The sequence below is a fragment of the Chiloscyllium punctatum genome, chromosome 17 (genome assembly GCF_047496795.1).
Source record: "Chiloscyllium punctatum isolate Juve2018m chromosome 17, sChiPun1.3, whole genome shotgun sequence".
Taxonomy (NCBI): Eukaryota; Metazoa; Chordata; class Chondrichthyes; order Orectolobiformes; family Hemiscylliidae; genus Chiloscyllium; species Chiloscyllium punctatum.
The window spans coordinates 101,424,490-101,451,760 of NC_092755.1; the positions used below are offsets into that span (position 1 = coordinate 101,424,490).

The 27,271-nt window shown below is 39.4% G+C and overlaps 2 protein-coding genes across 5 annotated transcripts in view; one reads left to right on the forward strand and one right to left on the reverse strand.

The window, feature by feature from the left end:
• Positions 1-27,271, forward strand: part of rhbdd3 (rhomboid domain containing 3) — a 54,547-nt gene that overhangs the window by 20,159 nt on the left and 7,117 nt on the right. Inside the window, exons 3-5 of one of the 2 annotated variants that reach the window (XM_072588072.1) lie at positions 2,701-2,854; positions 8,663-9,088; positions 12,261-12,596. In XM_072588072.1, the coding sequence (XP_072444173.1) occupies positions 2,701-2,854; positions 8,663-9,088; positions 12,261-12,420 (740 nt within the window). In that variant the 3' untranslated portion in view covers positions 12,421-12,596. Of the gene's footprint in view, positions 1-2,700; positions 2,855-8,662; positions 9,089-12,260; positions 12,597-27,271 lie in introns of those variants that run through there. The other variant, XM_072588073.1, reaches the window with a different exon arrangement.
• emid1 (EMI domain containing 1) overlaps positions 13,003-27,271 on the reverse strand; it is a 343,266-nt gene continuing 328,997 nt past the window's right edge. For all 3 annotated transcript variants that reach the window (XM_072588069.1, XM_072588070.1, XM_072588071.1), the window contains one exon: positions 13,003-14,895. In XM_072588069.1, coding sequence (XP_072444170.1) covers positions 14,765-14,895 — 131 coding nt within the window. In that variant the 3' untranslated portion in view covers positions 13,003-14,764. The remainder of the gene's footprint in view (positions 14,896-27,271) is intronic.

A 27,271-nucleotide genomic window follows, 5' to 3' on the forward strand; every position in this document is an offset into this window, starting at 1 on the left:
TGCCCCTTGGGTCTCTTTTTTCTGTTTCCCATCTCACCCTAAACCTATGCCCTCTAGTTCTGGACTCCCCCACTCCAGGGAAAAGACTTTGTCTATTTATCCTATCCATGCCCCTCATGATTTTATAAACCTTAGCCTCCAACATTCCAGGGAAAACAGCCCTCGCTTATTGACCCTCTCCCTACAGTTCAAATCCTCCACCCTGGCAACATCCTTGTAAATCTTTTCTGAATCCTTTCAAGTTTCGCAACATCTTTCCTATAGGAAGGAGACCAGAATTGCACACAATATTCCAACAGTGGCTTAACCAATGTCCTGTACAGCCACATCATAACCTCCCAAATCCTGTACTCCGTACTCTGACTAATAAAGGAAAGCATACCAAACATTGCCTTCACTATCCTATCTACCTGTGACTCCTTTTCCAGGAGCTATGAACTTGCATTCCAAGGTCTCTTTGTATAGCAACACTCCCTAGGACCTTCCCATTAAGTGTATAAGTCCTGCTAAGATTTGCTTTCCTAAATGCAGCACCTCACATTTATCTAAATTAAATTCCGTCTGTCATTTCTCAGCCTGTTGACCCATCTGACCAAGATCCCATTGTAATCTGAGGTCTTGTTGTAATCCCCCTTGGGAAGGTGGGAAGCTTGCTCAGTTGTGCATAATTGCACGTCTGGGTAGAAAAGAAAGTGGCACAGTGGTAGTGTCTCTAACTCTTAGCCAGAAGATCCCATTTAAGTCTCAACCATTCTAACATGTTATATCAACACCTGTGTGAACAGAATCACATAATTGTTATAGCGCTGAAGGAGATCAGCCTATTGTATCTGCAGTGGCTCTCAAAACATTTTAACCTATTGCCAATCTCCTATATGTTCTCTGTAGCCTGACACGTTACTTAAATAGAAATAATCTTGAAATCTATAGCTGAACCTGCTTCCACCATATGTCCATGCAATGCCTTAGAGACCCTAACTACTCACTGTGTGAAAAAGGTTTTTCCCACCTTGCATCTGCTTTTTTTTTGAAAAATCTGAACTCTCTGGTTCTCAATTCATTTAGAAGTGGGAGCAGTTTGCCTCTATCCACTCTGTCTAGACCCAGACCGCTTACGATTTTGAAAACTTCTGCCAAAGTTCCTTGGCCTCCTTCTGTTCAAGAAGAAAACAGTACCAACTCCTCCAGTCTTTCCTTATAACTGAAGTTTCTCAACCCTGGAACCATTCTTGTAAATCTCTTCTTCATTGTTTACAATATGTTCATATCCTTCCTATGATATAGTCCTCAGAATTGTACACAATACTCCAGCTGAGGTTAAACCAATGTCTTCATATATATTAATCATAAAGGATGTTAGTTTGCTTGCTGAGCTACAAGTTTCTTTTCAGACATTTTGTCATCATACCAGGTAATATAATCAGTGAACCTCTGGTGAAGCACTGGTGTTATGTCCTGCTTTCTATTTGTGTGTTTAGGCTTCCTTGGGTTGGTGGTGTCATTTTTTGTGTTGGTGTCATTTCCTGTGTAGTGATGTCATTTCCTGTTCTTTTTCTCAAGAGGGTGGTAGATGGGATCCGAATTGTTTCCTGTTCTCTTTCTCAGAGGGTGGTAAATGGAGTCTAAATGACACCACCAACACAGGAAATGACATCACCAACCCAAGGAAACTTCAACATATAAATAGAAAACGGGACATAACACCAGCGCTTCACCAGAGGCTCACCTAGTACAGTAGCGAAACGTCTGAAAACAAACCTTCCAGCTCAGTGAGCAAACTTACATCCAGAACCTCAACCTGAGCTACAAATCTTCTCAAAAAGTTGATCATAATCTTTTTGTGTTAGATATTACTGCTATACCTTAATAAGTCAGCCTGAGATTTGATTTGGCTATTTAATTCTTCCATTACTCTGAAAAAAAATTGTTTCACATTTTATTGAAGTAAAGAGAACATTTTGATCTTTCCACAAATACATAAACTGCTAAAACACATTGGCAACTGTGTTTGAAAAATGCCTATAGTTGCAATATAGTGCAGCAGGTATGAATTTTCAGACAACGTGTAGAGGCAGTGGGATCTAGACAGTGTAAATAAGAAAAAACTGTTCCCATCAATAAGATGATAAAGAACAAGAGGTCACATATATAAATTAATTAGCAAAAGAAACAATGGAGATGAAGGGGAAAACTTACACTGTCAGTGATTATACCCTGGAATGTGCTGCTTAAGAGTGTGGTGGAGGTAGGTTCAATCAAAGCAATCAAAAAGGAATTGGATTATTAACTAAAAAGGAAGAATATGGAAGTTTACAGGAAGAAGTGGAGGAAATGACATTGGGTGCATTGCTCATTTCAGAGAGCCAGCACAGACAAAGGACTGAATGATGCTCTCCTATGTTGTAACAATTTTGTGAAATGTGATTAACTTCTGGGATAAAACATGTAATCAAATTAGCTGTTACATACATTTTTACTGCTCTAAAATGCATTTTTCTTTAATTTTGGGTATTGATAAAAGAATGTTTTTGTTTTGGCTGTACACTCAATGAGTTTTTTTTAATGCTTTGAGTGCAGTCATTCTCATGATATGTAAAGTACATTCATGCAAAAACAAAATGTGAAGTTGAATGCTTGAAATCTGCCATACCTACACTTGGTCCAACTGATTTGAATATCCTTGACATTATTTTTATTCAGATAGCTATAGATTTTTATTTTGCCTGGAGTTGTCAAACTCATTGATAGATTCTGTTGAAAGGCTGGCTATCTGTAAGTCCCTGCAACGTAACTCCTGGATTCCATTTATCTTCTCTCCAGCAAAATATCATCTTCCTGTTAGTAACACTGAGAGGTGAGCAGAACATTTTAAGTTTAGGACTTTCTGTCAACATATAATATACAGTAGAAATGTTGTAAATGTTATGTACAAATTTCTGTTCCCTATTTCATAGTTTTATTTTTATTAGAATTGCCATATGTTAATGCAGTCTGTTTTGACAAGTATTTAGTTTGCAACACATTATACTTTCTAACATTTATAGAGGGAAATTCACTTGTGTTGAAATTGCATTCTTCCTGTATTATTCTTGACTGAGATGGCAGATGGACAACCTACTATCAGAGTTCTGCTAATGCTTTTCAGTAGGCTGCAGGCAGGTCTATAATGTGGCTTTCTTTCACAATGCTCCCTTGGAAAACATCTGGTGGTTCTTTATAGATTGAATGATTGGGAGCCATTTGGCACAGTTTTATCCCCACACTAATCTTGCCTGCAATAATTTTGGAGTTTTAGCTACTTGTTAAGAGGGTAGATCTGTGGATGTTCTTGGCCTTTCAGTTTTGAGTTGTGTGAGGTAAGATGATTTAACCTAAATCTTGTTCTTCCTTCGAATTACACAATGACTTTGAGTGGATGCCACCTGCGGCATTCCTATTGCCTTTTGGGCTCAAATCATCTATCTACCTCACTTAAAAAAATATCATGTCTTGGGATGGATGAACTCTGAAGATCTTCAGTGGAACCTTTGCATGGTTAAAGAACAGTACACACTGTTTTATAATGCCTTTTTTATAGTGTGATAGTCTTCTAGGCAGTGTAGCTAGTATACAATGTAGTAATTGCTTTGCGATTTTAATTAGGAATAAATTTGTAGTTGCTATAAATTTGTTTATAGCAGCTATTCTTTATTCTTTACAACGACATAATACTACTTACTCCAAAGCTGCACTCATTGTAAAACATAAAAGCACAGTACAATGAAAGGACAGAAATGTGCTACCCAAACAAAAATAAAACTTAGTAAAAAATGTAAAGTGTGGGTGTGCAAGTTGCTGTCCAAAAGTAATGTAAATATTTCATCTTCTAAAAGGTTATGATATAGAGAAATCTATCTAGTTCCAATTCATGGCTTCTGTCACATGAAATGGTTTCAGTGTTTGCCGATTGAACACTGGCCACTTTAAAGCAATTTCATAATTATATCTAAAATACTGCTACTGATCTAACAGATGGAAAATGGACCATATAATTGCAACTCTTGCTTTTAGTTCTAATTTTGTACCATTCATTCTTTTTGTGCAACTTGAGTTAATTTTCTTTGGGGAAAAAAAAGAGAAGTTGACAAATAAACAGAAAAACAATTTAAAAGCTTTTGAAATTGAACATGTTGGCAAAAAAAAGTGGTGCTAAAAACAATTTGGCAGCATCAAGTGTAGGTAATTAAATCCACACACCTTATAAAGAATTAGTTGCTGAAGATACAAATCGGATTAGGAGAACAAATTGCAAGCCATGTCACGCTGACATTGCAGATCACAAACAACCACTTTATTTAAATGTTCAGCTATACCATTGGGTGGACCATCCTTCCGTGATTAAAAACTGCTGATTGTGGTCTCCCTGATTTGTGACTTGGTATTACTTTATTAAGTGTGAACTAGAGTATGTTTATCTGCATTTCTTAAAAAGACTCCTCTCTAAATAGAACACAGATAAAAATAGCTTTTACTTTACAGTAGTACTGTACTCATAATAGATTTAACAGTTAAGTATATTATTGTGATGTACTTTAACCACTTTTTATCTCCCTGAGCACATATAAAGAGTTGATTTGTATCTCCAAATTGTTTGAGTCAGTCAGCATCAGCCATTTTAGAATTGTTAAGTACTTCATACATATTGTCCCTTGATGCTGAGGGGCTCTGTATCTTGATGAGGGCTGAGGAGAAGAAATTTTGCAATTCTGCGTTAAGAATGGAGTATTCTGGATAATGGTAGATATTTTGGCTTCACAATTTAGGCATTTATAAAATTAAAATACAAAAGATTACATTTATTCAGAGTTCTCTTCAAAAAAACCTGAAACATCACTTTTCCTACCTCACAGTGCCACTCCACTAGCCATCACTACTAAGACTGAGAAGTGAAGGGACAACCACACAGATACTTCCTGTTTCTCCTGTGGTTTGCAAGGGTACTCTACATTTCTTAATTGACGATTAAGGTGATGCTGGCTAAAAGGCTGCTGAAGTGTACTGAACTTAAATAATAGTCTGACTAAATTGTTTTGAAAAGGAGAAACGATAACACCTGAATCATCTTGAAAATGAAGTTAACTTAATAAATAAAATTGAGTTTTTTGGTGTTGAATGTGCCCTTTGGTGCCCACTTTATAGAAGACCTGTGGTACACTGGTGAGCTCCATGTGATATTTCTCCAAGGTCAGTGGGGCACATATTTGGCTGTGGAAGGCAGACAGTGCTAACAAATTTATCAGTGGTGTTTAATTTGGACCTGAGGAAGGCCACCTCCACCATGAGGGCGCAACAGGTGGTCTGAGTGGGGGCCTAGAGTACCCCACCTTGTTTGGTGTGCTCATTATTGGCTGTTCTGGCTATAATCCTACCTGGTGATGTTGCTTTATTCCTGGATGCAGATCATGTACTTCAGGTAGAAATTCCTAATTTAGTAAATTATGTAATGCTATATATGGCACCAACTTTATTCTTGGAACAGAGCAGCAGAATCAATTATGAGTGGAACTGAGAATCAATTAACAGAGTGCAGCATTATTTTAGGCTGAAATTCTGAGTATCTTTGGAGTTTCAACTTAGACTTTAACTTCAAAAGCTGATTTGCTGCTTTGAGGGATTGAACTATGGCATCATTTCAAAAAGCATTAGAGTATAATTTAATGTGGATTTGGACATTTAGCATTAATTGTGACAGTGTGATTGTTTGAATACAGATTTAGACCTTTGATAGTGATAAATCAACATTTATGACTCAGTAAAACAAATTCCACTGCCCTCCGGATTTCTGGATGTTATGAAGCTAGACTACATTTGGAATTGAAAATCTACATGTGAATCAAAATTTGTTTTCAAAAACAGAATTCAAGGCAGTTCATGCTTCTTCTCATTCGCTCTTCTCCCACCCCAGACAGTAGTAGAGTTCCTGGAGCAGAGACAGTCACTTTATAAACATGGGGAGGCGATGGCCTACTGGTATTATCATTAGACTATTAATCCAGAAACTCAGCTAATTTTCTTGAACCTGAGTTTGAATCCTGACACGGCAAATGAATTTGAATTCAATAAAAAAAAATTGGAATTAAGAATCAACTGATGACCTTGAAGCCATTGTTAATTGTCAGAAAACCCATCTGGCTCACTAATGTACTTCAGGGAATGGAATCTGCCATCCCCACCTGCTCTGGCCTATGTGTGACTCCAAACCCACAGCCATGTGATTGAGTCTCAACTGCTGTCTGAAATGGCCTTGCAAGCCTTCCAGTTGTATTAAGTATGAGAGATAGGCAACGAATGCTGGCCCTAAGTGATTTAAAAAAATAGCCAAGTGGTCATATTGAAAATGATGAACATTGGGGAGACTGTGCAACTGTGAGGCACTTCATATATTTACCTTATCTGATGCTTTCCTAATAGGGGGACATTATTTAACACTGAAAAGCTGAACTTTAGCTGACACTTTGTTTTCATCTGCCTGTCTAGTTCAGAATGCTGAGACCAATTCTAGTATCCCAACTGAGTTCCCAATTCAGTAGATATGGAATTGCCTAGGACTCTTTGTGGTCTACATTAGTCAGGACCATAAAAGTATCTACTGCATGATTGAGAGAGCTTGTAGTTGCATTTTAGAAACCAGTCAGTCCATTCTGCTTCCCTGCTCTGACCTACAAATTTTGATGTTTGTATACAATACAAATTCCTTTTAAAAAAAGTCATTAATTAAATCTTTTTGTGCCATCCTTTCACGCGTTTCTGTCAAAAAAAGCCTTTTCATTACCCTTGTTTTGTTCTGCCAGTTATCTCAAAGCCATATCTTTGAGTTATTTATCCTTCTACCAGTGGAAACAACTTCTTCTTATTTGGTCTACCAAAACCTTTCACATTTTTGCACCTTTAATGTATCTCCTCTTCATCTTCTTTGCTGGACGGAAAACAGTCCCAGTTTCTGTAGTCTTTCCTTATAACTGATGTCTCTCACCCCTGGTCATGTTCTAGTAATTCTCCTCTGCACCCTGCCTGAAAATCTTGACATCCTTCTTAAAATGTGGTGCCCAGAATTAGACCAAATATTTCAGCTGATGTTAAACTTCTGATTTAGAAAGCTTTTGCATAACTTCCTTGTTTCATGCTTTATATATCTTCTATAAAGTAATGGATCTTATGATTTTATTAACCGTCCCAATTTGTCCTGTTACCTTTTTAAAGTTTTGTTTGTTTTGTTTTTGTGTCTGTGTTCCTACACCATCCTTATAATTGTATATGCCCTTATTCCTTCTACATAAGTTGTTTCACATGCTGTACGTCCCTGATACCCAGGTACAGTATGGACTATTAATATATCAGAAAATGGTCCTAACATTGACCCTTGGAGAGCATTACAGGAAAACTTTCTGTAATCTGTAAGACTGCTCAGCACAATGTTGCTTTTTGTCGCTTGGTCATTTCATATCTGTGCTGCCTGTGCCCCTTTAATCCCAAGGACATCAATTCAAATACTCCACAAAGATTGGTGGAGTAGCAGAAAGCATAAGAGACTGTCAGAGACTACAGGAGGATATAGATAGACTGGAAAGTTGGGCAGAAAAGTGGCAGATGGCTTTCAATCCAGACAAATGTGAGGTGATGCATTTAGGCAAGTCTAATTTTAGAGCGAATTATACAATGAATGGAAGAGCCTTGGGAAAAGTTGATGGGCAGAGAGATCTGGGAGTGCAGGTCCATTGTACCCTGAAGGTTGCTGCACAGGTGGATAGAGTGGTCAAGAAGGCATATGGTATGCTTGCCTTTATTGGACGGGGTATTGAGTAAAAGAGCTGGCAAGTCATGTTAAAATTGTACAAGACATTGGTTCGGCTGCCTTTAGAATACTGTGTATAGTTCTGGTCGCCACATTACCAAAGGGATGTGGACGCTTTGGAGAGGGTGCAGAGAACGTTTATGAGGATATTGCCGGGTATGGAAGGTGCTAGCTATGAAGAGTAGGTTAGGTTTATTTTCACTAGAAAAAAGGAGATTGAGGGGGGACCTGGTTGAGGTTTACAAAATCATGAAAGGTATAGACAGGATGGATAGAGACAAGCTTTTTCCCAGGGTGAAGGATTCAATAACGAGAGGTTATGCTTTCAAGGTGAGAAGTGGAAAGTTTAAGTAGGATACACGCGGCAAGAACTTCACACAGAAGGTGGTGGGCATTTGGAACGCGTTGCCAGCAGAGCTGGTAGAGGAGGCACGGTATTCATTTAAGATGCGTCTGGACAGATGCATGAGTAGGTGGGGAGCAGAGGGATACAAATGGTTAGGAATTGACCGACCGGTTTAGACAGTACATTTGGATCAGCTCAGGCTTGGAGAGCCGAACGGCCTGTTCCTGGGCTGTAACTTTTATTTGTTCTTTGTTCACTAACAAGGTTAATATAAATCATGTAATTATTTCAGGTCCTCTAATGTATCTAAGAATTAAAAGATATACACTAAATATTTCTTGGGAACTTCACTGTTCACCTGTTTGTTTTCAACATATTTTTGTTTGATCTGCGAATTATTACTAAATATTTCAGTTTTGGATCTGCCATTATGAATATTTTCAAAAAGATTATATTGCACTCCATGTTTATATTCACATTTGCAGATTCCATTCTGTGCCAGAACTCCACAGAAATCAAGGGTCTTCAACAGCACATTTATCAGCTGCTTCTGATGATTGTACTACGAGAGAAGGCAACAGCTACAAAATTGAAATAGATTCTCAGTGGACAGAAACTTCCAACCAGACATTGCCTGCTTTGCAGCCTCATACTGGATCTTCACATACCAATTACTTACAAGCAGAACTGTATAATCCATATGATTTTGCACATCTAAGACAACTAGATTCCAACTATCATCCCTCTGGATTTTATCACCTGAATCCACATGATGTCTATGCTGCCGCAGCACATGGTCTTCTCACTGATGAGGACCTTCTTCATGCTGGTGTTATTGCCTCCTTACGGGAATCTGGAATGGACCAGAATCGTAAAGTGGAAATACCTAAATCTTCGGTCTCTTCTCTGCGGTAGGTAGCAGGCAATAAAAGCACTTTGTGCATTTTCCGGGAATATTTTATTTTAAGTAGTCAAGTTCAGGAAGGATTACTGAGCAGTCAAATTAGGTTACCAACAATTATTGTTGTCAAGGATATGGGGCTAGCGTAAGAAAGTGAAAATCAGTCATGATCTTATTGAATTCTGGAACAGGCTAAAGAGGTGAAATGGCCTACTTCAGTCTTATAACTGAGTATGATACAAACACATGGAATATGCCACTCAGCACTACGCCACCATTCAATGAGATCATAACTCACCCAATAATCCTTCATTCCCCTACTAACAAGAATTTATCCATCTCTTTGGCAAAGTTCCAAAGTCACATAACCTTCCGAGAGAAAAAAAATGCTCTTTATTTGACACCTCATTTTAAAACACTGCCCCCTATTTCAGGACTGATCTATAAGAGAAAACATCCTTTTCATATCTACTTTGTCAAGACCATTCAGAATCTTATACACTTCAATCAAGTCAATCCTCACTGTTCTAAACTCCATTTGATAAGCCCAACCTGTTCAACTTCTCCTCAAAGACAATTCACTTATTCTGGATATCATCGTCAATTACTTTACATCCTGCTTTAAATAGGGAAACCAAAATCGCGCACAGTGCTTGTGATGTGCCATCACATCACTGAAGCATAGCATCCTTTTATGGTCAGTTCCTCTTGCAATAAAGGATAGTATCCCATTCACCTTCTTGATTACATGCTGTCTCTACATACTAAAGTTTAGTGACTCACACAACATTTGTCTGCACTTCAGAATTCTGCAGTCATTCTCAATTCAAATGATACTGTGCTTTTTTATTATTCCTGCCAAAGTGAACAACTTCATATTTTCCCTCATCCTATTCTAGCAGATTTTTATCCACTCACCTAACCTATCTATTTCCACCTGCAACTTTCTTATTTCTTCCCAGTATATTTTCCTACCTACTTTGGTGTCCTCTGCAAATTTAGCTACCCTGCCTTTTCTCCCCAATCTAAATTATTGATATAAATTGTAAAAGGTTGAGGCCCAGCAGACTTCTATAGGACTCTAGTTATCACATTACATATCACAGAGAAAGATCCATTAATGTACACTGTTTTCTGCCAACCAATCTTCTTTCTGTGCTAGTATGCTACCCCCATACCATGAACCTTTACTTTCAATGGTAACATTTGATGTGGTACCTTAGCAAATATCTTCTGGAAATCCGCACATAGCAAGCTGGCTCTCCTTTTGCATAAACATAATTTCACTTTGATTAAACCGAGCTGATTCTTTTTGATTACATTGAGCTTTTTGAAGTGTTCAGCTATAACCTCTTTGAGCATTTCAGTGCCTTCCCCATGATAGGTGTCAAGCTGAGGCGGTTTTTCCCTGGAGTATTGGAGGCTGAAGGGTGACCTTCCAGAGGCTTGTCAAATCATGAGGGTGAATAACCAAGTTATTTTTCCCAGGGTACGGAAGCCCAAAACACTGTTTCTGTGCTGTACATCACTGACTGTATGACTATAGGAGAGCACAGGTTTAAGGTGAGAAGGGAAACATTTAAAAGGGACATGAAGGGCAACTTTTTCATACAGAGGGAGGTGTGTGTATGGAATAAGCTGCCAGAGGAGTTGGTAGAGGCAGGTACAAATACAATATTTAGACGGGCATCTGGATGGGTACATGATTAGGAAGGGCTTAGAGGGAAATGGACTAAAATGTTAGCAAATGAGACTAGATCAATTTAGGATATCTGGTCAGCATGGACGTGTTGAACCGAAGGGTCTGTTTCCGTGCTGTACAATTTTATGACTCTGGCCTATAGTTTCCAGTTTTCTGTCTCTCTCCTTTCTTTAATAGAGAGATTATAGTTGCTACTTTCTCATCCAATGAAATCTTTCCTGAATTTTGGAAAATGAATATTAAAGGTTCAACTGCCCCACGACCTTATAAGTGACCTCTTTTCCCTGGATAAAGACTACTTGAATCATGAGACTTGTCAATCCGCAGCTCCATCAGTTTGCTTAGTAACACTTACTTCATCATTGTAATTTCACCAAGTTCCTCTCTCCTTCCACCTCTTGATTTACAACATTTAATGGAATGTTTTATGTTTCCTCTGTTTGTTCATTTCAACTGTAATTTCCTTCTTATCTACAATTAGCCCCCCATTCTAATTCTCTAGAGGATTAAAATTCACGTTCTCAATCCTTTAATTTTCAAATACCCACAGAAACTCTTACTGTCCAATTTTATATTCCTAGCTAGCTTCCTTACATATTCTAACTTTTTTCTCTTGATTAACCTTTTAGTCACTTTCTACTATTCTTTATATTCTGACCAGTCGTCTAACTTGTCAGCCATCTTTGTGCAGTTCTTTTTTTTAAAGTTTGATGCTTTCCTTAACATCCTTAGTTAACTACAGAAGGTGGATCCCTTTAGAGCTTCAATTTAGATATTTTCTTTATTGTAGGAATCAATGTCTATTACTGTGTCCCTATTTGCTATCTATTTCCTTGCCCAGAACTTCATTTAGCTCAGTTTTCATGTTCACATAGTCACCCTTGTTTAGGCTTAAACCACAGCTGTGGACCACTCCCAGTTGTGACTTTGTTCCCCAACTATTTCTCATTTCCACTGAAACTGAGTCCACATCCTGATGTCCTGAACCAAGGTCATTCTATCACCCAATTTAAATCAACAGCTCAACAAAACTTAATTGCATTTTTCTGCGTGTCAGCTGTTAACATTTCTACTGGAAAATAATTGCTATTTTACTAGATTATTTTGCAGAAATATAATTGTGGCGCAAACAGTAGCATAATGGTAATGTCACTAGACTAGTCATCCATAGGTTTAAGCTATTGCTCTGAGGATTCGGGATCAAATCTCACCACTGTAGCTTTTGGAATTTAAATTAATAAACTATGAGGTTAAGTGTTAATATTTGTGACCATGAATATATCATCAACTGTAATTAAAAACTATCTGGTTAGTAATGAATCTGCCACCCTTGTCTGGTCTGGCCTATGTGTGCCTTTTGGACCACTAATAAAATTAAGGGCAGTTAGCGATGGGAGACCAACAGCACTTGCGTTCCATTAAAAAATTACTTTCACATAATCATACATGAATTTTAAAAAAAATTTTGTCCCTCTCTCAGATTACAGCAATTAAAACAGATGGGTTTTTCAACTGAAAAGGCTGTTTTAGCATTGGCTGCTTCAGGAAAGATAGAAAGTGCCATTAACCTTCTAGTAGAAGACCAAGTTGGAGACGATGCTGTTGTGACAGCAGCCAAAGTGAAAACAACATCCACGTGATTATGATCGATACTGCTGGTTAATGTCCGCAGCAGAAGCAATTGACTTTACAGGCTCCTGAAAGATGACTTAATAATGGCCATATGATGCAACATTTGATTGGGTCGCAAAATGAAATATAAGCATCGTTCAGTCCTTTTTTGTACATATACAGAACAATAAAATTATTCCTTACATTTGCAAGCCTAGTGGTCAATTTTTAATGGTATATTTCAGCATGATCAATAATACTTATACATATGTTGAAAGGGATAGTGGACAGATAGATGGATATGGTTTCAAATCTGTTTTCCATACATCAGTGCCAAGCCCCAAGATGGCATGCTGCATGTAGAGTCAATTAAAGTGAAATACAGCAGTTTTAGATAGCTAAACACTGAAATTGTACTTGCTGTCACATTTGGAATTATATGAAATGTCATGAAGAATACAAACATAAATAAAATTAATTCAAATGTGTTCCTAAAAAACAATCCAACAGCCTAACCAAATTTGGTCACATAAACAACTTTTAGTTTTTTTTGTCTTTACATAGCAATACGGTATCTTATAAATGTAAAGAAAGGCATCAAAACAAATTGATGAAAAGACTTAATTTACCTTTTAATGAATATTTTTGACATACTTCTCATAGTTGGTATAAAACAGTGCTCTGTACATGAAAATAAGTAGCCCTTTAAGACAGTATATGAAAACACAGTGGTACCAAAAGTTGTACATTGTAAATATACTTATTAATTGAATACTTTTGCTAGCAACCTGCATTAGAAGCCCTTAGACATGATACAATCTGCAAATAAACAAATAGCAAACTGAGATCAGAAACATGTTGTCTTAATCATAGAGTCAAACACTGCACACTGAGCACCATTAAGACACATACAATTCAGTTACAGCCCAAAATGACTGTATTTGAAATGCTACCTTCAAGTACAAATTCCAAAATATCTGTACATAAATACTTAGTACATTTTCATGCTCTGCTGGTAAAATGTCCCATTTATTTTGATCTAGAATTTTAAGTAGCAGTCCTCTGTTGTCATGTGTATTAAATTGGATGTGCAATTAATCCACATTTTTTTTGTCGATTTGCTATCTATTTTAGCATATATCCTTTAGAATTAAAGTATAAACTTCTAGTAAGATTTTTAAAATGTTTAGGAATTACTGGTATTTAATGTTCAAATTAATAGGAAAGGCAGTGTTCCTTCAGATTGATACCTTGAGTAATACACGGATCATCTCAATATGCTACAAAATAGAATTTCTAAATTATATTTCATCTGATCATCGAAAAACAACACAAATGGCTCACTTCAAGATTTGAACTACCATTCCTTACTGCTGTTAACAATAAAAGTAAATTGATCAGTAATGAAGATCTAATGTAATTTAAAGAGACAGGATCCCATTTGTTAAAGTTCTCCCAAACATTCATTCCAATTCTAAATGTATTCAGATGCAAACTGATGTCAGTTTTAGTTTATAAATGTCCAATGTGAGGGAGGTGGGCTGCACAAGTGGACATTCCAATGCAATTATGCTATCTGCAAAGTCTGTATTTCTTGATCATTGAAAACATTTGTTAAAAATGAAAGAAAACTTTAAAAATCTAAATCTCTGTAATTGTTCATTCCCTTTGATCTAAAACTTGTTTACATTCCAATTAAGTAATCATTACTGGCAAGCCTACTTCAAATCAAAAACACTAGTAAAAAGACCCTGAGTGCACAGAGATGTTAGATTCATAAACTGGAAGGGACTAATCCAACAAAGAGTCAATAATCTGTCATATATTGAGCAGGTAATCATTCCGGAGAGAACTGTATGCAAGGAAGTGACCAAGGGACAGTGTCTCATTAAACATTTTTTTCCAAGTAATGAAACTAATTTATCTTTTGAAATACAAAATTTAAACTGACAATAGAATGATTATACAGCATTTTAGAAAAAAGTAATTTACTTGTGATAGGAAGTAAATGCAAAGTAAACACTTTCACAAATATAGAATAGTGGCTGCTTTACGAAATATTCACGAGAGGCTATGTTTATGAAAAAATACCGAATAGTCATCAAATGGTGAAACATTTTGTGATATCTATAGCAATACTCTGAGATTCCCATTAAGACAGCAGCCTAAAACACAAGTTATTTTCAGCACAAGTAGAGCAAAATGCTCGCAGTTGGACAAGGCAAATCAAGTTAGTCCACTGATGTATTACACACAGGACAAATGCTTTATGAACAGTTCCAGTGGTTTGGTAATCTGCTAACCCCAGTTTACCACATTGTTTCAAGAAGGCACCACAGAGTTTACATTTGTTTACATTTACATTGTTCATAATCATTTTTCTTCGGTTTTATGTGCAAGCCTGTGAGAGATTATCTTGTAGGCTGCAAAGCTGCCTCGCTTGCCTCTGAAGAAATTTGGAGGTACAGTAGCGTAAGGATCTACTCCAGATCCATGATCAGGTTCTGTTATGATAAAGACAACATAGTAAGTTGAGTTGGATGGAAAATTCATTGTACTGTAAAATGTTATGTAATAATCTACCAGTAAAGATTAAAAGGCAAATAAGTAACAAATTAAGTTATCTATCATGTTTGCTTTGTTGAATCTTAGATTTATATTTTCTATTCCCTCAGTAGAATCTGAGGTAGTTATTTAGGGGAAATGCACTAGTTTGGATTGTCCATCTAGAATATTGACCTTCATAAAATAGCATTTTACGAGCTGTAATTTAGTTGTCAGATATTGACATGTGTGGCGTGGCATCCCTGACAACATCCTTGTAAATGACACTGTATGTATGCATTAATTTCAAATATCCCTTTCTAATATTTTAATTCTACTTTTTTTGATACAAATGGGTTAACATTCCAATTGAAATGGAGAAAAAAAATTGCAATGTATGCAGAGTATTCTCAAGGTAACAGTAATCATGATCTTTTTCAGATTACCTTCAACATTTCGACAGTGGAATTATGACATCCATTCTCTGCAGCTTCATCACTTAGTCAGTTCCAAGCTTCTGGTGTTACACCAAGAATTTATGTTCAACAAAGTGTGGAGAAATTACAGAAAAATACTGGCTGAGATAGAAAGGGAAATTCCAGATTTGCCAATAATGGAGGGAAATTAGTCTAAAAAATTAAGGACCTAAAGATGTTACTCACTACATAGAGTCATAGCATCATAGAAACGTACAGCACGGAAACAGAATGGTCCAACTTGTCTAGGCCGACCAGATATCCAAAACTCAATCTAGTCCCAAATGCGAGCACCTAACCCATTTCCCTCCAAACCCTTCCTATTCATATACCCATCCAGATGCATTTTAAATGTTGCAATTCGTCTGGCAGCTCATTCCATACACATACCACCCTCTGTGTGAAAACATTGCCCCTTAGGTCTCTTTTATATCTTTACTCTCTCACCCTAAACCTAAGCCCTCTAGTTCTGGACTCCTCCACCCCAGGAAAAAAGACCTTGTCTATTTATCCTATCCATGCCCTTCATGATTTTGTAAACCTCTATAAAGTCACCCTCAGCCTCCGACGCTCCAGGGAAAACAGCTCTAGCCTATTCAACCTTTCTCTATAGCTCAAATCCTCAAACCCTGGCAACGTCCTTGTAAATCTTTTCTGAACCCTTTCAAGTTTCAAAACATTCCAACAGGAAGGAGACCAGAAATGCACACAATATTCCAACAGTCACCTAACCAATGCCCTGTACAACCCCAACATAATCTCCCAACTCTTGTACTCAGTGCTCTGACTAATAAAAGAAAGCAAAACAAATGCTGCCTTCAATATCCTATCTACCTGCGACTCTACTTTCAAGGAGCTATGAACCTGCACTCCAAAGTCTCTTTGTTCAGCAACACTCCCTAGGACCTTCCCATTAAGTATATAAGTTCCGCTAAGATTTGCTTTCGCAAAATGCAATGCCTCACATTTATCTAAATTAAACTCGACCTGCTAATTCTCAGCCCATTGGCCCAACTGATTAAGATCCCATTGGAATCGGAGGTAACCTTCTTCGTTATCCACTACACTTCCAATTTTGGTGTCATCTGCAAACTAACTAACTATACCTCTTTTGCTCACATCCAACTCATTTATATAAATGATGAAAAGTAGTGAACTCAGCAACGATCCTTATGGCACTCCACTGGTCACAGGCCTCCGGTCTGAAAAACAATCCTCCACCACTACCCTCTGTCTTCTACCTTTGAGCCAGTTCTGTATCCAAATGGCTAGTTCTCCCTGTATTCCATGAGATATAACCTTGCTAACCAATCTCCCATGGGGAACCTTGTTGAATGCCTTACTGAAGTCCATATAGATCACATCTACCACTCTGCCCTCATCAATCCTCTTTGTTACTTCTTCAAAAAACTCAATCACGTTTGTGAGACATGATTTCCAACACATAAAGCCATGTTGATTATTCCTAATGAGTCCTTTGCCTTTCCAAATACATGTACATCCTGTCCCTCAGGATTCCCTCCAACAACTTGCCCACCACCGAGGTCAGGCTCACTGATCTATAGTTCCCTGGCTTGTCCTTACCACCCTTCTTAAACAGTGGCACCATGTTTGCCAACCTCCAGTCTTCCGGCATCTCACCTGTGACTATCGATGATACAAATATCTCAGCAAGAGGCCCAGCAATCACTTGTTTAGCTTCCCACAGAGTTCTCGGGTACACCTGATCAGGTCCTGGGGATTTATCCACCTTTAACCATTTCAAGACATCCAGCACTTCCTCTTCTGTAATATGGACATTTTTCAGATTTATTTCCCTGCATTCTATATCTTCCACATCCTTTTCCACAGTAAATACTGATACAAAATACTCATTTTGTATCCCCCCTTCTCCTGCGGCTCCACAAAAAGGCTGCCTTGCTGATCCTTGAGGGGTCCTATTCTCTCCCTAATTACTCTTTTGTCCTTAATGTATTTCTAATAACCCTTTGGATTCTCCTTAACTCTATATGCCAAAGATATCTCATGTCACTTTTTTGATCTCCTGATTTCTCTCTTAAGTATACTCCTATACCTTTATACACTTCTAAGGATTCACTTGATCTATCCTGTCTATACCTGACATATGCCTTCTATACCTGACATATGTTTTAATGCACAGAGAGAGAGGGAGAGAGAGGCCGGGGGGAAGTCAAAGCAACTAATTTCTCTTGGGTTGGTTTTCTAAATTATAATATAGAATTTTTATTGAAGAAAATTATAAGAAAATATTTTCAGATCTAAACTTAGGTTTAAGGAATTGGGAACCATCCAAAAAGTTTCAATGTATCTACTTTACCAAATTAGTCCTTTCTATCCACCATTTGATAGTTAACTTAAAAAGGAAGCTCTCTCAGTTTTAGTGTAGATATTAGCTTTTAGCAATTAACAATGTTGCACTAATTATTTTATGTCAGAAAAAGTCCCTTGTGAATTAACTATGATCAGGTAAATTCAATAATCTATCACAATAAAAATAGAAATACTAGGAATACCCAGCATGTGAAAAATAAATTGGTGAACAATTTTTGTGGGACATTAAAAAAGTAATCCAAGAAAATCTCTTAGAATTGGCCAGAACAAAGGGGTTGGATGTCAAATATGTTAAAAATTGGTACAATAAGATTAATAACTTGAAACATGAACCTGTGTTCTCTTTTCAAAAGTTGATATCTCCACTGTGTACTTTGAACAATTAGCTTTATTTCAGATTTTACTGATTTACTTCAGTTTAACTGCAAGCAATGTGAATCAAACTACTGGAGCAAGAAGAGCAAATAATCGGTGGGTTGGGCCCAAAGAAATACTTTCCCCATGAGAGGTGGCATAATCGGGACATATCAGGGCCAACCCGTCCAATTATTTGCACTTACAGCCAAATCTGAGAAGGAGACAATTACTCCTCTGAATACGTTACAAATGAAGTAAAATAAGACCAGTCCATATTTTGTGTCTTAAGGGGTTGTCATTTTAAACGAAAACAGGAGTAAAAACAGTTGTTGACCCCATGATTAAGAAATTGACTGATTACCTCCTGTTTTCCGGATGTCACAAATGCAGCATGAGTATATTTATAGGTAGGTTGCACAGCCTGTCTTATCGTTACAGATGTGAACATCCAGCAGAAGTGTGCAGAGCCAGTTGTTCAGCAGCATGAAGGAAGCCTCTAATACTACTATTTAACAGGATCAACAACCTCTTGCAGGTTGATGTCCTCTGGCTGTTGCTACAAATCTTCAAGTGCTTGTTGCTTTGTGCAGTTGTGTCAAGTTGGAGAAGTCTATTGGGATTGGTATGTGCTGAAGGATTTTGTTTACTAATTTTACAATATCTGCACAAAACAGTTAAAAGATAGAATGCTTCTCAGCAGCTGGCTGTATCTGCCCACCTTGTTTAGGAACTCGTTTTCCCACGTGAACCTGAGCCAGGAGCAAGGTGTGAAATGTCAGCACTACTAAAGACATCTAGACTGCAATCTGCCACCTGCTAATGCCAAATACAAATCAGGACAAGACTGAACGCTACTAGCTCTGAGGATGACCATGTGAATGAAAGTTTTCTCTGTTTGGCTCATTGAGACTTGCAGCTGGGGATAATTACAACATCTTGCAATTTGCCATCCACTGTTAAGAAAGAGAGGTCACTCAGGCTTCTCTATTCAAGGAAAGTTAGAATTACTTTCAGGCTTGCCAGAGATAAGCAGATAGAGAAAGCATGCAGGTCTGCTAGGATTGCAGGCTGTTCAAGTTGCAGTATACCATTGAATGGACAGACATTGCTTTACATGTGCCACATAACAACTGTACCAAAAGAAATCCATGAATGTGTCATCACAGTCATGCACAGTCTCCAATTTGCAGCAGTCCATTGAGTCAACTGCATTTGAACTACCATGGCAAATCAGAGGGTGATGAGGACTATTTGTTGATTATTCTAGTAAGGAACCCAGTTATGTGCATACTGAAAAGACACAAGAAGTCAAAACTTTTTGTCTTGTGCTCATCAGGATAGGATGCAAGAAACAAAGATGAAAAAGGGATTGCAATTTATACAGTGGGTACTAATTGGTTGGGCATTTGTTGATATGGAGATGCAGCAGGAGCATGACTGTCAATCTTAGTTCTCTGTCAGGCAGGTGGATTCTGATTTGTATTTCCATTGGAATGCAGCAGATTGGCAGTTTCTATGACCGTTCTCATTTTCAGCAACTAAAAAGGTGCAATGTATGTATGAATTCATTTTGAGACCATAAAACAGGGACCTGTGTTTAGAATCACATCTAATGCTGAACTCAGTGTTCTGAAACTTGCAAGCACATTCGTGCTTGGAGCCAGCTGTGAATGTTGTTTTGTATGGTCCATCAGTTGTTGGGACATGGCAACAGAACAGCACTAAAACTCATATATCACATTATTCTTGGTGTGATAGGTAAGACTGTTGTGTCCAGTTAGTGAAGAAAACCACTCAAGGATTTTCTGTAAATGAACAGCATGAAAAGCTAGCTTTACCTGTTGTTCAAATTTATGAGACACCTTTCCCTTTCAGGTTAATCAGACTGGGATAGAGAACTTGGACATGAGCTTCTGTAACATACAGCGAATGTTGATTTGATCAGTGTAGCCATGTCTTTACAATGAAGGAATCCTGCAAAGTCTATGTGGAAAACTTATTCAAACTCGTTGTAACAGCTCACTCAACTATTTGGTAAATTTATGGCGTGCAGAGCTATTCAAGGATAAAATAGGATATAATGGAATATTGCTTTTGTGATTTTAAGTAGGTCTTTCATGCATGAATGCAGTTATTCCATGGATTTGACCTTGGCAATTGGCACCAGTTCCCGAAGTTGCTGACATGCACGGACCCTTGGGGCCTGCACAGCTGGAAAGCAAATTAGAAGGAATGCTGTGAGGATGAATCCACATCTGTCTATCACCAAGCAGATGACTACCTTTACACGGTTCAAGAACCTCTGCAACTTGCCAGAATGTGGCTGTATGGCCAAGTGTCATGGTGCATCCTACAGATATAACCTTGGAATGATCATTGAGCACAGAATGCATTTTGTTTATATGAGTGCTCCAGTCCCCTTGCCAGGTTTAGGTATATGCATATCAGATTCAGTAAGACATTTGCATTGCAAATGCAAATCTGTTCATTCATTAGGTGTTCCAGAACTGTCACGTGCATTCAGGGCCTAGCATCCTTGTTGGATGCTGGTTTGTGATGAGTTAGAATTTTAATTTAGCAAGTATCCCCTCCTGTTTAATGTGAAGTTAGTTGTCTTATGCTGCTACTTTCTCCATCGCAAAGTAGCATCATTGGCCCATCAACTATTGCAACGTGGTTGGGTTTGCAAGTATGTGAGCGGAGTTGACCACCACTTCCATGCTGGAGAAGAGGCTTCAGTTTCTGCACAAAGCCCACAGTAAGGTTGGTGCTACATTTTTCCATACTCTTTGGCACTGACTGTTGGCCTTCTGGTAGACTTCCTAATGCATCAAGCATTTTGCTACAAATGTCCATCAGCATGTCTCATTGAAGCCTTGTTCCAAGGTAGTGGAATCCGTGTGTGTTCAACACTCTGGCAAGCTGGAGCTTGTGCTATTCTTACCCTCTGTCTTTGCTGCAGGCCACTTCTTCCTGATCTCTCAGCAAGCGCAGATCCCAAAATATTCCCCTAAGATACACGTACTGTCAGTATTTGAGGTGGTGGCTAGGTGTCAAATCCAAGTGAAGGTGATGCAATTTTTTTCCAAGCTCTTCCACTGTGACCATCTGCTCCCTGGCTAGGTTGCAGCTGGTTGCAACTATACAAAACGCTGGTGCGGCCACACTTGGAATATTGTATACAGTTTGGTCCCCATATTTCGGGAAGGATGTGGAAGCATCGGAAAAGGTGCAGAGGAGATTTACCAGGATGTTGCCTGGTCTGGAGAGATGGTCTTATGAGGAAAGGCTGAGAGACCTGAACCTGTTCTCATTGGCAAGAAGAAGGCTAAGAGGGGATTTGATAGAGACATACAAGATGATCAGAGGATTAGATCGGGTAGACAGTGAAAGTCTTTTTCCTAGGATGATAATGTCATTGTGTACAAGGGGGCATAACTACAAATTGAGGGGTGATAGATTTCAGACAGATGTCAGAGGCAGGTTCTTTACTCAGAGAGTGGTAAGGGTGTGGAATGCCCTACCTGCTAATGTAGTCAACTCAGCCACATTAGGGAGATTTAAACAATCCTTGGATAAGCACATGGATGATTTTGGGATAGTGTAGGGGGACGAGCTGAGAATAGTTCACAGGTCGGCGCAACATCGAGGGTCGGAAGGGCCTGTTCTGCGCTGTATTGTTGTATGTTCTAGTGTGTGTGTGTATATGTGTGTATGGGGCGGGGTGGGCTGGGGAGGGGGTTGTGGGTGAAACAGAAAGGTTTGAAGGTTGGGCTGGAAGCAAGAAGTGTAAGCTCACACCATCTGCAACTTATAAATGAGAATAGAGTGTGAATGAGAGGCAAATTGAGATGTGGTGGAAGGATTAAATGTAAAGATGCTATCACCTTCAACAGTTTCAGCTCTGCCAAGGGCACATTTTCAGCAATGGCTGTTTCAGCAACATCCAAAGCCATTTCCTCCATAAGATTTAGAACAGGTAAGGGATGATTGTCTTGTTTGGTTTACTTTAATTTCCTCTAGTTACAAAGTAGGTGAAGCAAGTGAGCGATGTGAGAACTGTTTAGTTGATGTGATTGAATTAGTGGCAATGCATGCGCTCTCAGAGATGAGGGTGTAAGGCTTGCATCTGTGCAAAATGAGAGATGGTCCAGTAAGATGTATGAATGGTAGGCATAAAATCCTATTGATGGGATTGTTTGTAGATGAGTAATGGGATCTTGATAAATTGACAATGTTTCAAAACTAACAATACAGTTGGTAGATCTTGGAGGAGAAAGTGGGGACTTCAGATGCTGGAGTGTCAGAGTCAAAAAGTGTGGCACTGAAAAAGCAGGTCAGGCAGCATCCGAGGAGCAGGAAAGTCGACGTTTTGGGAATAAGCCCTTCCTCGGAGATCATGGCAATTTAAGGTGCATTCTCTTGACTATTCATATGAAGACACTGAATTTCTTTTGGGACTGTGTCCAGATCCTTGGGCCTTGATTCCTGGTAATGGTCTCCATAGATATCTGCTCCTGTTACCCTTTGTGTATCAGGAAATTCTCCTTTTCCCTTGATGGTACAGAGCACCACCTTCTTGTTTTCATCCACTCCATCAAAACCTTTAATGTAAAATCCAAAAACTTCAGAGCCCACTCTTTCCCACGTTGTGCCATCTTATGACTTGTAGCATCTGCTCCAGCCACAATATACCTCCCCTTTAAGAAATGCAAGCTAACCTTCAGAAGTGCAAATGGTTTCAATTGGCATTTACTACATGTAACACTGAGTTCCTGCCTAGGCATTGTTGGTGTGAGATCACTCAAATGAATAGGCAGTAGGTTGGGTGTGGATTAATCATACATCTCCCATTATCGGGGGCTATCCAAAATAAATTCCTTATAATCAAACAACAGTGGGAATGTAATTCAGACAAAGTAAAATCTTCTCAAGGAAACCAGGCAATGAAGGATCAGACCAAGTCCCTAACCTATGGGTAACATAGTAAGCTCAGCGGTTAGCACTGCTACTTCACAGCACCAGGGAGCTGGGTTCGATTCCATTTTCAGGTGACTGTCCATGTGAAGTTTGCATGTTCTCCCTATGTGTGTGTTTCCTTCAGGTACTCTGGTTTCCTCCTACCATCTTAAGATGTGTAGGTTATGTGGATTGGCCATGCTAAATTGCCCTGTAGTGTCACAAGGATGTGGAGGCTAGGTAGATTACCCATGGGAAATGAGGATTACAAGGATAGGGTAAGGGGGTGGATCTGGGTAGGACACTGTTCGACGGGTCGGTTTGGACTTGATGTACCGAATGGTCCGCTTCCACAAAATAAGGATTCTGTGATTCTAAAACAATTCAGTCAGTTTGATTTATTGAAGTTGACTGATTCTGAGAGAGATTCACTTTGAAATTCCAGCACCTGTGACAACAGGTAAGAGAGAAAGAGTGTTATTTTGTAGAATGGATCATTTCAGATTAATAGGCTAAGTACTTTGCCATGAGGACAGGAAACAAAAGAAAATGTTGAAGAAAATGTATTTAAATGGAAACATTGAACCTGACAAATGGCTTGATCAATGGACTTTAAAATAAAACAGGAGAAACCATTTTGCAGAGGTTCAGGATAACTCAGTATATTAAGTTCATTGTAAATTTTGCAATGTATTAAATTGGTGACCTGGGTTCAAATCCCACCATGGCAGATGGTGGAATTTGAACACAATGAAAAAAAATCTAGAATTAGGAGTCTACTGATGACCATGAAACCATTATCAATTGTCGGAAAAACCCATCTGGTTCACTAATGTCCTTTAGGGAAGGAAATCTGCCATGCTCACCTAGTCTGGTCTACATGTGACTCCAGAGCCACAACAATGTGGTTGACTCTCAACTGCCCTCTGAAATGGCCTGGCAAGCCACATCAATCGCTAGAAAGTTATGACAAAGAAATGAAACTGGATGGATCACATCGAATCGATCTTGGAACTGGAAAAGACAACGGCAAATACACAAACAGCCCTGTTGACCATGCAAAGTCCTCCTTACCAATATCTTGGGGCTAGTGCCGAAATTGGGAGGGCTGTCTCACAAAGTAGTCAAGCAACAGCCTGACATGGTCATTCTTATATAAACATACCTTACAGATAACAGCCCAGACACCAGCATTACCATCCTTGGATATGTCCTATCCCTTGGCAGTACAGACCCAGCAGAGGTGGCGGCACAGTGGGATACAGTCAGGAGGGAGTTGCCCCTGGGCGTCCTTGACATTGACTCTGAATCCCATGAAGTCTCATGGTTTCAGTTAAACACGGGCAAGGAAATCTCTTAGTGGTTACCACGTATGTCCTCCTTCGGCTGATGAGTCGGTCCTCCTCCATGTTTAACGACACTTGTAGGAAGCACTGAGGGTGGCAAAGGTGCAAAATGTACTTTGGGTGGGGGATTTCAATGTCCACCACCAAGAGTGGCTTGGCAGCAGCATTACTGATTGAGCTGGTTGGGTCCTAAAGGATGTAACTGCTAGACTGGGTCTGCAGCAGGCGGTGAAGGAACTAACAAGAGGAAAAAACATACTTGACTTCATCCGACAGCTGTAGAAGCATCTGTCCATGACAATATAGGTAAAACTGACCGGGCATCAATGAGGAGCTGTGGGCCATCAACAGCAGCTGAACTGAACTCTAGCACAATCTGTAACTTCATGGCCTAGCATACCCCCCACTCAACCATTACCACCAAGCCAGAGGATCAACTCGGGTTCAATGGAGAGTGTAGGTGGACATGCCAGGAACATCATCAGGTATACCTAAAAATGAGGTGTGAACCTGGTGAAGCCACCAAACAGGACCACTTGTGTGCCAAATGGCATAAATGGCAAGTGATGGGCAGAGCTAAGCAATCCCACAACCAGTGGATCAGATCTGAGCTCTGCAGTCCTTCCACATCCAGTTGTGAATGGTGGTGAACAATTAAACAACTCACTGGAGGAGGAGGCTTCACATATATCCCCATCCTCAATGATGCATTCGCAACAATCTTCAGTCAGAAGTACTGAGTGGATGATCGGGCTCCTCCAGTCGTCCTCAGTATCACAAATACCAGTCTCAGCAAATTCGATTCACTCCATGCAATATCAAGAAATGGCTGGAGGCACTGGATACTAAAAAGACAATGGGCTCTGATAACATTCCAGCAATAGTTCTGAAGATGTGTGCTCCAGAACCTGCTGCTCCCTTAGCTAAGCTCTTCTAGTACAGATACAACACTGGCATCTATCCAACAATGTGGAAAACTGCCCAGCTATGTCCTGTAAAAAAAACCGGACAAATCCAACCCGGTCAATTACCGCCCAATCAGTTTAATGTCCATCATCAGTAAAGTGATGGAAGGGGTCACCACCAGTGCTATCAAACAGCACCTGCTCAGCAACAACCTTCTCAGTGATGTCCAGTTTGGATTTCACGAGGGTCACTCATCTCCTGATCTCATTACAGCCTTGGTTCAAACATGGGCAAAAGAGCTGAATCCCAGAGGTGAGGTGACAGTGTCAGCCCTTGGCATCAAGGCCACATTTGACCGAGTATGGGAACAAGGAGCCCTGGCAAAACTGGAATCAATGAGTATTGGGGGCAAACTTTCTGCTAGTTAAAGTCATATCTGACACAAAGGAAGATGGTTGTGGAGGGCCAGTCATCTCTGCTTCAAGACATCTCTGCAGAAGTCCCTCAGCGTACTGTCCTCGGCCCAACAATCTTCAACTGCTTCATCAATGACCTTCCCTCTGTCATAAGGTCAGAAGTGGGGATGTTTGCCGATGATGGCACAGTGTTCAGCACCATTCGCGACTCCTCAGACACTGAAGCAGTCCATGCTCAAATGCAACAAGGTCTGGACAATATCCAGGCTTGGGCTGACAAGTGCAAGTAACATTCGTGCCACACAAATGCCTGACAATAACCATCATCAATAAGAGACACTCTAACCACCACACTTGACATTCAGTGGCATTACCATCACTGAATTCCCCCACTATCAACAACCTTGGGGTTACCATTGACCAGAAGCTCAAATGAACTCACCACATAAACACAGTGGCTACAAGAACAGGTCAGAGACTAGAGATACTGCAGCAAGTAAAACCTCCTGACACCACAAAGTTTATCCACCATCGACAAGGCACAAGTCAGGAGTATGATGGAATACTAGGCAAACGTGAGGACTGCAGATGCTGGAAACCAGAATTTAGATCAGAGTGGTGCTGGAAAAGCACAGCAGGTCAGGCAGCATCCGAAAGCAGGAAAATCGACGTTTCGGACATAAGGCCTTCATCAGGAATAGAGGCAGGAAGCCTCCAGAGAATACTCCCCACTTGCCTGGATGGGGGCAGCTCCAACAACACTCAAGAAGCTTGGCACCACCCAGGACAAAGCAACCCACTTGATTGGCACCACATCTACAAACATTCACACCCTCCGCCACCGGCGCTCAGTAGCAGAAGTTTGTACTATCTACAAGATGCACTGCAGAAATTTACCAAAGATCCTTAGACAGCATCTTCTAAACCCACAACCACTTCCATCGAGAAGGAAAAGGACAGCAAGGACTTGGGAACACCACCACTTGCAAGTTCCCCTCCAAGCCACTGACCACCCTGACTTGGAAATGTACTGCTGTTCCTTCACAGTCGTTCAGTCAAAATCCTGGAATTTCCTCCCTACTGGCATTGTGGGTCAACCCACAGCAAGTGGACTGCAATGATTCAAGAAGGCAGCTCACCATCACCTTCTCAAGGGCAAATAGGGACGGGCTATCAATGCTGGCCAGCTGGCGATGCCCAAGTCCCACAAATGAATAAAAAAAAGTCATGAGAATGGAGAAGATTTTTAAAAATCTTAAATTCAGTTTTTGGGAACTTGTAACTCAAGCAAATGCTGTCTTTGCTGGACTTTGATTTTCAAAACTTATTGGATAAATTCAATCAGTATTGTTATTGGTAAGTCCAATCTTTCCATAGAATGTGTTGATTGAATGTGATGCAAAGCTCACTCTCTCACAATTACACTAGAATCTAAATTTTGATGTTGAACCCATATTGTCTGAAGAATATCATTAATTTGTAATTATCATCAGAGACAGAGGGCAGGAATTTTCAGATGAGAGG